The sequence below is a fragment of the Diabrotica virgifera genome, chromosome 7 (genome assembly GCF_917563875.1).
Source record: "Diabrotica virgifera virgifera chromosome 7, PGI_DIABVI_V3a".
In the NCBI taxonomy this organism is placed as follows: Eukaryota; Metazoa; Arthropoda; class Insecta; order Coleoptera; family Chrysomelidae; genus Diabrotica; species Diabrotica virgifera.
In genome coordinates, this window is record NC_065449.1 from 171786168 (window position 1) to 171798744 (window position 12577).

At 32.5% G+C, this 12577-nt stretch overlaps 1 protein-coding gene across 2 annotated transcripts in view; it reads right to left on the minus strand.

The window, feature by feature from the left end:
- Positions 1 to 322: 322 nt before the first annotated feature.
- LOC114329414 (uncharacterized G-patch domain protein DDB_G0278987) overlaps positions 323 to 12577 on the minus strand; it is a 55503-nt gene continuing 43248 nt past the window's right edge. Inside the window, exons 5-6 of one of the 2 annotated variants that reach the window (XM_028278505.2) lie at positions 12421 to 12555; positions 323 to 1722 (exon numbers count right to left, since the gene is read on the minus strand). In XM_028278505.2, coding sequence (XP_028134306.1) covers positions 12422 to 12555 — 134 coding nt within the window. In that variant the 3' untranslated portion in view covers positions 323 to 1722; position 12421. Of the gene's footprint in view, positions 12556 to 12577 lie in introns of both variants that reach the window. The other variant, XM_028278504.2, reaches the window with a different exon arrangement.

Here is a 12577-nt window from a genome sequence, read left to right on the forward strand (position 1 = left end):
CCAAAAGTTAAATAATTAAAAAAAAAACAAAAATAAACACTAAATATTCAAATAATAACCAACAAAAGCCGCAATCACTGTCACTTAAAATCATAAACGTCAAAATTATTAGTAAACAAGATATCAGAGACATACTATGTTGTTTTTCCTTGTTTAACTGACTGTGATTTCTATGGACAAGCGGCTTAATTTTGTGATACTAGTTTCTGTGATAAAAAAGAGACCTAGTATAAAAAGTAATTCGTGAATAATTTCGTGCATGGGAAAAGTTAGAGTGAACGTACAATATCTCTTTATCTCGTAATAACAAAAACAATCGCTGGACTTTTTCAACACATATATTTTTAAACAACTATACAAAAATCTTACTAACTACATATTTTCATAAAAAACTAACTTTTTACTGAAAAAATATATTTTATTTAATGTAACAAAAACGTTCATAAAACAATTCTTACATGACATGTCTCTAGTATAAATATAATACATCCAATGTTTATAAAATGTACTAATTTCAAAAAATTTGTTTGCTTTTGATTCGATCGTTTTTGGAGAATTGTATCATATAAACATCACAATAGGTATATGGGATAAATCGTCTACAGAAATATTTCAACACAAAGCAAGGCGGCTTTTTATTCAAGATGTAGCTCCTGTTGATTTTCCTGAAGAAATAGTCAAATAAGAGAATATTCGCGATGTCATGGAATTACCCAGTAATGTCTAGTGGCGTCTAGAACGTCAGAAAATATATAAAAACATATATGGTGTTGACGTTTCTAGCTCAGTTGTATTTGTAATTTTGATGTTTAAAGTTGTCACTGTGTTACGAGTTAAAAGTATTGTAACTTCTCTTGGAGTTCAATACATTGATTTTTAGAAGAAGCGTAACAATATAGTATATTTAAAACAGAGTTAGATACTGATATAACACAATGGTTGATACAATTTTCTAAATCAAAGTAATGATACCTTAAAAATATTTTGAGCGTAATAACTGAAGACACTATCCATATATTTTTATTATATTTTTTACATTTTATTCTACAATAACCACTCTATAAAGCATTGGATATATTACATCTTCGATTTAGGTTATGGAACAAGATATTTTTGTGGAAAAATGTTTGTGATTTCAACAACTTAAGTGAACAAATAAAAAAAGGAACAAAATTAAACTATTATAAAAATCAAATTTTACTATTGTTACCAAAAGTTACAAATACATGATGCTGACATGACTAAAGTTGCGTCAGTTTTTTGCATTTGGGATTTTTTTAGGGTATACATAGAAATATTTCTGCACTTTGGAGGGATACCGCACTAAGTAATTTTTTTTTCAAAAATTACATACACATTAATAATCAGCTTTTATCATATTTTCTAGAGGGGTAGAACACTACGTCCAAGACTATTTCTGTTGCTTAACAATGTTTTATCCCTCTACAGCATGTGAATTAACTGGACAGTGTTGTATACTTTTATGCAGTCTGGTGGATTGTTAGTGAACGCAGAGAATTGAGTTATGGTAGGAGAGCCCAAGCGGGGTACATGAGCATGTACCATTTGACCTCTTTATAACCTCTATCTCATGAATTTTGGTTCTACCATCTTCCATGACGATATCATGAACTTCACTTGTGATTTCTGGAATATTCGTGGTCTCTGGCACACCTTCAATACATACTATTGCAATCACGAACAAATTCAGCTTTCCAAATTCTTAAAAACAAATGCAATTTAGTGTTTTTTAAAACAAATTATAGTTACATGACTTTAAAAATTCTGTAAGTAAAATAAAAGTGATTAACTTCTGTATTCACAACCGATACTATTTCAACGTTTGTATAGGATATGATTTCAAAATACAATGTTAAAAAATATATGTTTATTAAAAAAAATCAAATTTAAAACAATTCTTCGGATTATTTGTAAACTTTTTTTCTCATTCAACATTCCAACGGGTCTTCTGCTATACGGCTTGTTGTTTTTACAGATGTTCGCTAATCTATCTGGTTCCATTCGGTTTACATGTTCGTTCCAGTTTTTCTTTCTTGTTTTTATCCACCTGTTAATATTTTGAATTTTGCATCGCTCTAGTATACTTCTGTTGCTTTGTCTGTCTCTTGATGATATGCCCGCTATTGATCTTAATACTTTCATTGCGATATTGTTGATTTGTTGTTTAATCTTTCTTGTATCGGTCCTTGTCTCCGCTGCATATGTTAGGATAGGTCTTACTGTTGTCTTGTATACTTTTATTTTGCTTTCCGTGGTCAGATATTTGTCTCTCCATATGGTTTCTCGGAGACAACCACTTACTCTTGCCGCTTTTGTTGCTTGTGTTATGGTCCCTGTTCTTATATTCCTGTCACTAGTGATATCTACTCCTAGGTAATTGAATTTCATTACTTGTTCTACAATTTTGCCGTCTATTTCTAACTTACATCTACGCGGCTCTTTACTTATCACTATACATTTAGTTTTTTCTACTGATATTCTCATATTAAGTTTATTTGCTGTGATATTGAAAGTGTGGAGCTGCCTCTGTTGGTCATTTCTTCACTCCGTATTTTCCAATTTTTGTAAAATGGAGGGGATGTAGAATTGTAAACTTTTTCTTATATAATAATGACAATTTCAACTACCTATTTCCAAATTTTCATCCTTCCTTTATTTTTTTGGAGGTTTTCGTAAAATTTTGTGTTCCCTGATCGGGATATACTTGGAAAAAGGAAAAATAAACAATGACGAGAAAAAAAAAAGAAAAAAAAAAAAAAAACAGAAAAAATAAAAAAGCAAAAAAAAAGAAAAAAAAAACTAAGAAGATGTAAACCTCCGCGAGGTTGAATCGGGTTTACTTCTTAGCGTAGTAAAAAAAAAACAATTTATAAAAAATAACAATAAAAAAAAATAATAAAAAAAACAAATTAACAATATAAAAAAATGCAACAAAAAATACAAAAAAAAAATAAAAATTTACAAAAAAAAATGAACAACCAAAACAGAGTATTATTTAGATAATAATTGTAGATAATAATGTTAGTTTGTTACGTATTTAGAGTTAGAAATAGAGAAAAAATTCCTCTGATTAAAAAATCAAATTTGTTTGTTTTTAAAATAACAAAATGTCTGGCCAATTGGCTCGGCCAAGGCCATCAAATTCACTCAAAAAAAAAATAAACAATGACGAGTACTACTAGTATTATTTGATCGAGTCCACGCCGAATTGCGTCGAAACGCCACGGTTTGGCACGCAAAAAAGTGCTCTTTTACCAAGACCACGCACCGGCTCACCGATCAGCAGTCGCCACGGCAAAATTACACGAATTGGGCTATGAGTTGGTTGAACACCCACCGTATTCCCCAGATCTTGCGGATGCCACTTTATCCTGTTTTTAAACCTAAAAAATGGCTCGGAGAACGCCGTTTCGCAACAAACGATGAAGTCACCTCTGAAACTTCGGCCTATTTTGAAGAGAAATGAATTTCGACTCAATTCAAGCTTTCTGCTTAACCCAGGTATAACATACCAAAAGGCACCGCCAGGAAAACATTCCACTTTGCGGTTCAGAGAGCCCATATGAAACGAGTCTTTGTACTCTATGCAGAGTATGGCATTAACAAAATAAGAAACAAGTTTTAATCAAAACGAAACCGTAGATTTTCTTATTATATTTTGAAGAGCTCGAACAAAAGTACTATTCAGATGGGGTAAAAAAATTGGAACATATTCTTTCTAAGCGCATCAAGCCAAAGGCCTCGAGATTATTTGAGATATTGGAGAAATAAATCGATTTAATCCCAAAAAACTTGTTTTTTCTGTCAAAGGCTAGTTTTATATCAATCCACCCTCGTATACGAAAAAGTTATCCAATCCACGTGATGTATACCGCATTTAGTCAGTGGTCAAAACCACATAAGTGTCTAATTAGAAGATTTTTTAGCATTATAAACACAATGTCATATATTTCGCCGATACGTGACAATTAATGAAACTTCTGTCTTTTCCTACATTTTGAATACAAAGGAACAGAAAAAGCAGAGAATGACCAACTGAAAAGACGAAAGTCATCCATTGACCGGAAACGTGATGGGCGCCTGTTTTTTGACAAGATAAAGGTATTACGTCGGGCTAATGTGAAAAGTGAAAAGTCCAAAATACCTGATTTTAGAGGATAGTCCAAAATATCTGATTTTAGAGGATAGACAAAAACTAACTGTGCATAACTCCACTTATACACAACTATGTAGATATGTGAAAATTGCATAAGTCCGTTTTAGTAATTATGCAATTTGTTTAATTATCACACAATATGTTGTTTCATTTTAACCTGTCATCTGTAGTATATTAGAACGAAGGATCCTGAGAGGAATATTCGGTGGCATCTGTGAAAATGGTATTTGGAAGAGGAGGTACAACTACGAGGTATACCACAGATATAAACATATATTTGGTGGTAAAGACGTAGTATCTCTTATAAGAATAGGAAGACTAAGATGGGCAGGACATCTAGCAAGATCACAGCATAACAACCCACCTAGAAGAATCCTTATGTCACAACCTGTGGGAAGTAGAAATAGGGGTAGACCAAAACTCAGATGGAAGGATGGTGTAGATAAGGATGGGAGAAAAATAGGCGCAGCAAACTGCCAACGGTTGGCAATGGATAGGACTGACTGGCGTAATAGACTTAAGAAAGTCGAGGCTCTCTCATAGGGCTGTAGCACCATTGATGATGATCTGTAGTATATTAGTAGGTATTCACCCGTTTACAATGAAAAGACTTTTTATTGTACAAACAGAAAAGCACCGATACGTTTGAACGGTTTGGCCACTAACAAGAGCGAACTTGTGCAGATTTCATACGGTTTTCAACATTAATGGACTTACGCAGACTTCATTTTCACAATTTTAGTCAAATCTAGTAAACTATATTAGAAGAAAACAGAGCCGTACATAGCTTTCGGATAATGCTAACGGATGCCATCAAAAGCCTAAAATTGAATATGTTGGACTTATGCATTTTTCATATTAGGCCGATGATTACTCATATTGATTACTTTACAACTCTATTGGACCGCTTTGATGCCCAAAACATGCCTTAGTTTGGCTACATTAAAAATAAATCTTTTGTCAAGAAATAATAGTAAAGCGTATGACTAACTTATAACTAAAATCAATTCTCCAACTTTCAATTCCTTTTAATTTTTCCACAAAAATAAATATCTTAATTCCAATACAACATTGTAAAAGGGTACATCCCAGAAAAATTAACGTTCCAATAGAACATTATTGGGCGCTCATAATAGCGCTCAGTAACATTTATAAGGGCTAAAGTGCGTTTTAGAGTAATGTTTTATAGGTAATGCTTTATAATATGGGATTTTAGCCACAATTTATTGTAAGGAAAATTACATTCTATAATAGGGAACTTGCAAAAAATTTTAAATTCGAAAATAATGGTATAAATCACAACAGAACATAATTTAGAACCTGTATCAAAGATAAAAAAGTTTTGTTTGTCCTTCGTTTGGCCCCTAAAGACGACTAAAAATTCAACTTATGCCAGCCACCCCAAAACGCGTCGTGACGTCACGGGGTTGTATGTTTACATTCTACACCAATAATTGTATATGGTTTACTGTAAAGAGACCGAAATCATTAGACCGAAAGCAGTAGACCGAACTCATTAGACCGAAAAGCACTTTACCGAAAGCTCACTAGACCGAACAGCAGAAGACCGAAAAGTAGTTCTTTTTAGTTGTCGCAGTAAAAGAGATAAGACTAATGTAATTACAACTAAATGCTTTTGGATGGTTATTATAAATAGTTAAAATAGTGTTAACGTCACTCTACCCTTAATTTATTTTTACCTTCACTAATTTGTTTAACGGATGAAAATTTTTTCCTATCAGACTGTAGAGAGTAACAATTTACACAGTTTATATATAAAATAGTACAAAAAAAATACAATAAACAAAAAGACCGATATACAAAATCGCAGCATAATTTACTACAATCTTTTTTTAATTTATATACCATTTCGGTCTAATGCTTTTCGGTCTAGTGACGTTTCGGTAAAGTGCTTTTCGGTCAAATGAGTTCGGTCTACTGCTTTCGGTCTAATTGTCGTGTACCATTGTATATATAATTTTAAATTAGACATTATAAACGTCAGTAAAAAATACAGTTATGTGACGTTAAAAGTGTTTTCGATCGTTTGAACTATTCATAGAAAATTTGTACTTTTACAAAATGGTTTTATTTTCAATAGTAAACCTTCTTTCCTTTCCTTCAAAAACTGTATCAAACTCCAATCTCAACAAACTGGTATATATTATTACAACGACATACGATAAATGTCATTAGAATATAAATATTTTTCCTCTATTCCCCGACGACGAGCTGGCCAAATACGCAAGTAGGTGGAGGCCAATAAACTAAAGAAAAAGAAGATATATAACTAAGAAATATAACCATAAACGGAACCACATAGTTAAACTCTGTGACGTCACGGGTCGTTTGAACTATTTTAAGATAAAGAAGACTTTAAATTTGTACTTCTAAGTTATTATGAGTTTTTGAAGCGTAAAATTTTGTAAATCTCATTTGTATACAAAACTGAACATTATTATGTAATAAAAAAAATGTGCAAGTTCCCTATTGTTTTTTGTTTGGCGGTTATTGTTTTGACGGGTGACTTACTTGGCCTCGAACTTGTAGGCAAGTAGCCATGGCGTTAGTTGAAAATTATCCTCAGAATGATAAAATTCTGATTGTGTTGTGTGTTTATGTATAATTGTAGATGACGTGTCTCTGACTGTCCTTAATCAGTTAAAGTTGGTATATTACTGTTGCTGATTTCTTTTAGTATTGGCAACCAGATCCTGCTACATTCTACTGATGGACATGCTACACATTTTTCTTCGTTAACCTATTGACTGCCAGCAACTTCCTCGCGTTCTTCGTATTATGATTCATCTTATGGGTATAATATTTTGCTGGCATATGGAGAATAACCTCTTATTGTGGGCCAGTAAAAAAGGTTAAGTAAGTTGAGAGCTGCTAGAGAGGTTAAGTAAGTGGCAGTAAAAAAGGTTAAGTAAGTTGAGAGCTGCTTCTTTGGTTTTTCATGTCATGATTTTTTTTGTGACTATTGATGCATCTTTTTACTTACTCTGTGCTCATTGCCCCAGATATGTTTGCATGTTGGTGTGGGTTGGTTTTCTATTCTACTAACAGATATTTAAATTACCACTCAAACCACGTAAACATCAAAAAGCGAATTTTCAAATCATTATATGATCGAGTCCAAAACGACTGCTTTAATGAAAATGCATAATATTATCTTCTTCTTATAATGTCGCTTTTTTGTTTTGAGAGATGTTCATTATTCAAGTAAGTGTTAAATTTTTCAGAATTTATTTAATTTATGACTTTATTACCAGATGATGGGAAAACGGACTTGGCAATAAGTAATAAACTGAAAAAGGCAACTAACGTGTATTACTCTTTAAATAATACAATTTTTGGAAAGTCAGAAATAAACAACAAAACTAAACTCAGAGTATACAACAGCATAGTAAATCCGATAATGACATATGGGTCGGAAACATGGATTGTGCAAAATAGGGCTTCCAATCCCGCAGCCTGAGTTCAATCTCGGTATTTGCGGGACTAAGAATTTTCAATCCCGCGATTGAAAATAGTCGTATTAATATAAGGCAAATAAAACAATTAATTAATCAACTCCACATTTATTTAAGTATTACTATTAGTATGAGATCAAAACTGTTTTTTCTTCACAAAAAACAGTAACAAATACAGGAAAAACAAAAAAATCTATCTTCAAAAAATACACCAACAAAATTTAAAAAAAAAACAACCAAAAAAACCATTTTCAACAGAAAATTAATATAGCCTACTAATTTAGTTGCTATATTACTTAGCTATAAGTTACTATTATTTAGCTTAGCTAAAGCTTTCAATTGAAATTGTTTGCAATGGAAACACAACATATTGGCTGGTATGAATAAAAACGGAGTATAAACTCCAAGTACGTTCTCATGAGTATGAGCATAAAGTATAAGTTTATACTACATTATTTCATATGAATAAAAATATGTTGATGTGATGAGTTTCTACTCACCGTAGGTACATAAGAGTAGATACTAACGCGTGGAGTATGTACTCCAAAATTTGGAGTATATACTGTATTTTTAGTTTTATTCATACCAGCCAGTATCTAAATCTAAACTGTTATTTGCCAAAATCCTGCGTACTTTAGACACAATATAGCCAGCAGCCGAACATGCCCATTCGGCTTCCATACGTCGACGGTATTCCTTTTTAGTCTTTATATGTAAATGTAAGATATTTTCCCATTTACTCACCAGATTCATAGAGTCATTTCTATTTTAATAATGAACTCAAGTGTATGAGCTCGAGATGGCTAGGGGCAAAGTAAATACATTACATGCTGACGATATAGTTAACTCTAACTCCTGTTGCAATGTAAGATCAAGATCGGAACCCGATGATGGAACCTCTTCATTGTTTCTTACGTGTTTCTTACTTGATCAGCCTCTTCGTCATCATTGCTCTCAGATGAATTTAAAGGGCTGGTTCATTCCCGTTACAAAATCATTAATTTATTTTCGAAGTAAACTTTTCGGTGGGAGATGAACAGTTTCATCGTCACACGACACTTGGTAACTACGAGGCTTTTGGTGATAAATCAGTAGTGCAGCCACATTTCTACGTCGTTGTAAAATACGGCGCAAACACAGTTCTTTGATAATTTTGAGCGTAACTACAGCAGTAATGTACGCTTTTTTCAGTCCCGCAAATCCCGCACCTGTAATCCCGCATCACGCGGGATTGGAAAATTACGCGGGATCCCGATTGGAAGCCCTAGTGCAAAAGAAACATGAATCAATGCTAAACGCGACCAAGATGAAATACATAAGAAGAATAGCCGGAGTTACGAAGTTTGATAGATTCAGAAATGAAGATATCAGAAGAGAGCTGGAACAAGGACCGATAATGAGGAAGATCGAAAACAAACAATTAAGCTGGTTTGGACACATACAACGAATGGAGCAAAAAAGATTAAGAAGGTACATGAAGCCAAAATGGGAAACAAAAGAAAAAAGGGAAGGCCGAGGAAGACATGGATGGACCAGATTCAGGATATAGGGGAAAGGAGACACATGAGTATGAGGGATATGAAGAACCTGGCCACCAATAGAAGCGATTGGAAGAAATGGATAAAAGGCGGAACCCGACATCCGACGCCTGAAGGGCACTAAGAATTATGAGAAAGAAGAAGAGTTTATTACGATATATCGACTTTATTGTTTTCTTCGCTTTTGCACATTCTTTTGTATTTCTGTTTATCCATTTACTTTTTGTTTTTGTTACTGTAAATCCGAGTCGAAAGACCATGAATAGAGTTCAACAAAGCTGGTTAAATATATTGCGAGCAGTGGAATAAATTATAAAATGGTAAATAATGATAGGTGTCGTTGGAAATATGACAACACTTGGCTACACTCACACAACCCTCACGATTTTCAACTAAAAGCCTGGCTATTTGCCTATATAAGAGGCCAAGTAAGTTACCCAAGTCAATTTGAAAAAAATAATCAACAAATATAATCTTTTTTGAAAACGATTTTCGGAGTGAAACTTGAATCATCAAATAACAATTGTGGCTTAATAAACGAATGAATCAACGAATCAATCAACCAACTTTGGCTTAATCCCATACTGGCATATTTAACTTAAGACATACCACAAGAAAACAGTGTCAGAACCTTTCTGATAGACATGTTTGTTAAGAATAAAAATCAGAATATGCCACGATAATATTTTTTACAAAATCGTAACTTTGTATAATCTGAAGTGTTTTTATCATTGAAAATACAAATCTCCTTATATTAGAAATGCACTCAATCAGCCCTGTGATGGATGACCGAAGTTATCCTTAACGTTTGCGTTAAAGTTAAGATAACTTTGACAGATAACTGTGCCGATAACTTTTTACGTATATTCCGTGTGACAGCAAAAGAAAAGGCAGCAAAAGAAAAGGACCTACAGGAAAACTTACAAACGTGGAATGAAATATTAGAAGAAAATGGCATGAAACTAAACCTAACAAAAACAAAAGTAATGGTAGTAGCAGAAACTAAAGAAAACGTGAGTATTCAGATCAATGGTATACATATACAACAAGTTGAATGCTTCGAATACCTGGGTGTAAAAATTGAAGATTCAGGACAACAAGGTTTAGAAATCGATAAAAGTATAGAGAAAGCAATAACTTCATATTATGCAATGAACAAAACTTTTATAGGAAAAAAGGAAATAGCGCAAAGTACAAAAATGAAAGTATTTAAGGCAATATAGACACTCATACTCACCTTAGGTTGCGAATCTTGGACATTAACAGAGAGGCAGAAGAGCAGAATACAAGCGACGGAAATGAAGTACCTAAGAAGAGCAAGAGGAGTCACAAGACTTGATAGGGTAAGAAATAAGCAGATAAGAGAGGATCTGGAGGTGGAATCAATCTAAGAATTCATACAAAAAAGACAAATCAGCTGATGGGGACATTTACAAAGCCTACACGATAGAAGACCGGTAAAAATGATTTTAGAAGCGAGAGTAAATATCAAGAGGAAGAGAGGAAGACCAAGAGAAACATGGGGCCAAGCTATTGGAAAAGTTCTACAAAAGAGAGGCAAATCCTGGAAAGAAGCAAAAGTCTTGGCACAAAATAGAAGTCAGTGGCGTAAATTTGTACACAATATCTAAGTTATTATTGTAATAAAGACACCAATATCGTAGAAGGGAATTTGATTATATATAATACGATTTTTAAAATTGTATGACCCTTCTATTCTAAAATCACTAGCTTTATTTTTCATTTTTAATTAATGTTTTAATTTTATTATTACCTACGTGTTGTTTTTAATTGTTATCTTATTTCTATGTTTTTCATATTTTTAATTTTGTGCTGCTTTATATTTGATATTAAATTTGATTTATTAAATTAATAAAACGCCGCACAAGTTCCTGGGACAACCTGAAGCAGCGTTCTACGTTAAATATTCACTTGATTTCTGTCTAAAAACAAATTAAAACATAAACCTAACCTTACAATCCTTAAATAACTACAAAGTTATCTCATAACTGCACGTTTAACGTCGCGTTATAAAATAGCAGTTGATACACCAGATAACTCAAGAACTGTCAATAAATAACGCAAGTAGTTAAGTTAAATATGATAAATCACACCAATTAGACGATTGTAACTTAACTACAGGATAACTTTACGTTATATTTAACTTGAGGATTCATCACAGGGCTGAATATCTAATTGGACGGGATTCTGCAGAAAGGAACCAAACCACAAATATGTATTTTTTCTATTAATAGTCTCATAGGTTGTAAAATACTCCGTAGATACTTGTGCAGAAAAGAACAAAGCCACATACGATATATACCGTCCTCTATGAGCGAAAGAACCAACCAACATTATTGTTGCAGCATGACAGTTCCTTTATGCAAATTCACTTAAGTTATTTTGCAGAAGGGAACCAAGCTACAAAAGTGGATTTTTTAAGACAACTGTTTTCTTGAATTCACGGGACTTGCAGAACAAATTATTAAATCCGAGTAATTTCATATTAACATTTTTTTTTAGATTATACGCCTGATTATGTAACTCAATAATGGAAAATAAATGTTTGTTAACTTTGAATTCACTTAAGTTGTTCTGCAGAAGGGAACCAAGCCACAAAAGTGGAATTTTTGTAAAAAACTGTTTTTTTGAATTCACGGGACTTCCAGATTTTGAAATCGAACAAATTATTAACTCCCAGTAATTTCATATTAACATTTTTTTATATTATACGCCTGATTATTATCTCAACCATGGAAATTTTTTTTTTGAAAAACAACTATTTTCTTGAATCAAACAGTATGTGTTAAATCAAATCTAATGCATATATTGACGATTTTAATGTTAAACATGATTATTTTTAATAGAGAATTTTAAATTTTATCGTAAAGTTTTTGTCTAATATCTCAGTTTTAACAAAGTGTGGTTTGGATCCTTTCTGCAGAATCCCGTCCAATTGACGTTTAAAAAATAATAAAAAGAAAAGCTTTCATTATCTCACAAAATTGATAATAGAGCACAATCGCAAAATTTGAACAAGAAATATATTTTTTATTACATAATATAATTCGGTGCATAATAATAACAATGACTACTATCACCTTATAAGATTTTCTGGGATATAATACAAAAGAGAGTCAACGTTGAACATTAAAAAAATATTTACATGGTAATTTAAATAATTTAAGGACCACATAAAAAATTGAGAGAAATAAAATATGCCTGATACCTTAACAATCTGTTGAATCGATACTGGAATTTGACTCTGCTACTTTAGGACTATCTTCTGCTACTTTAGGACTTTCTTCTGCTACTTTCGGACTATCTTCTTTTGTATGAACGATTTCTGCAGCTGCTCGTTCAGCTTCAACGAAAAAAAAATACAA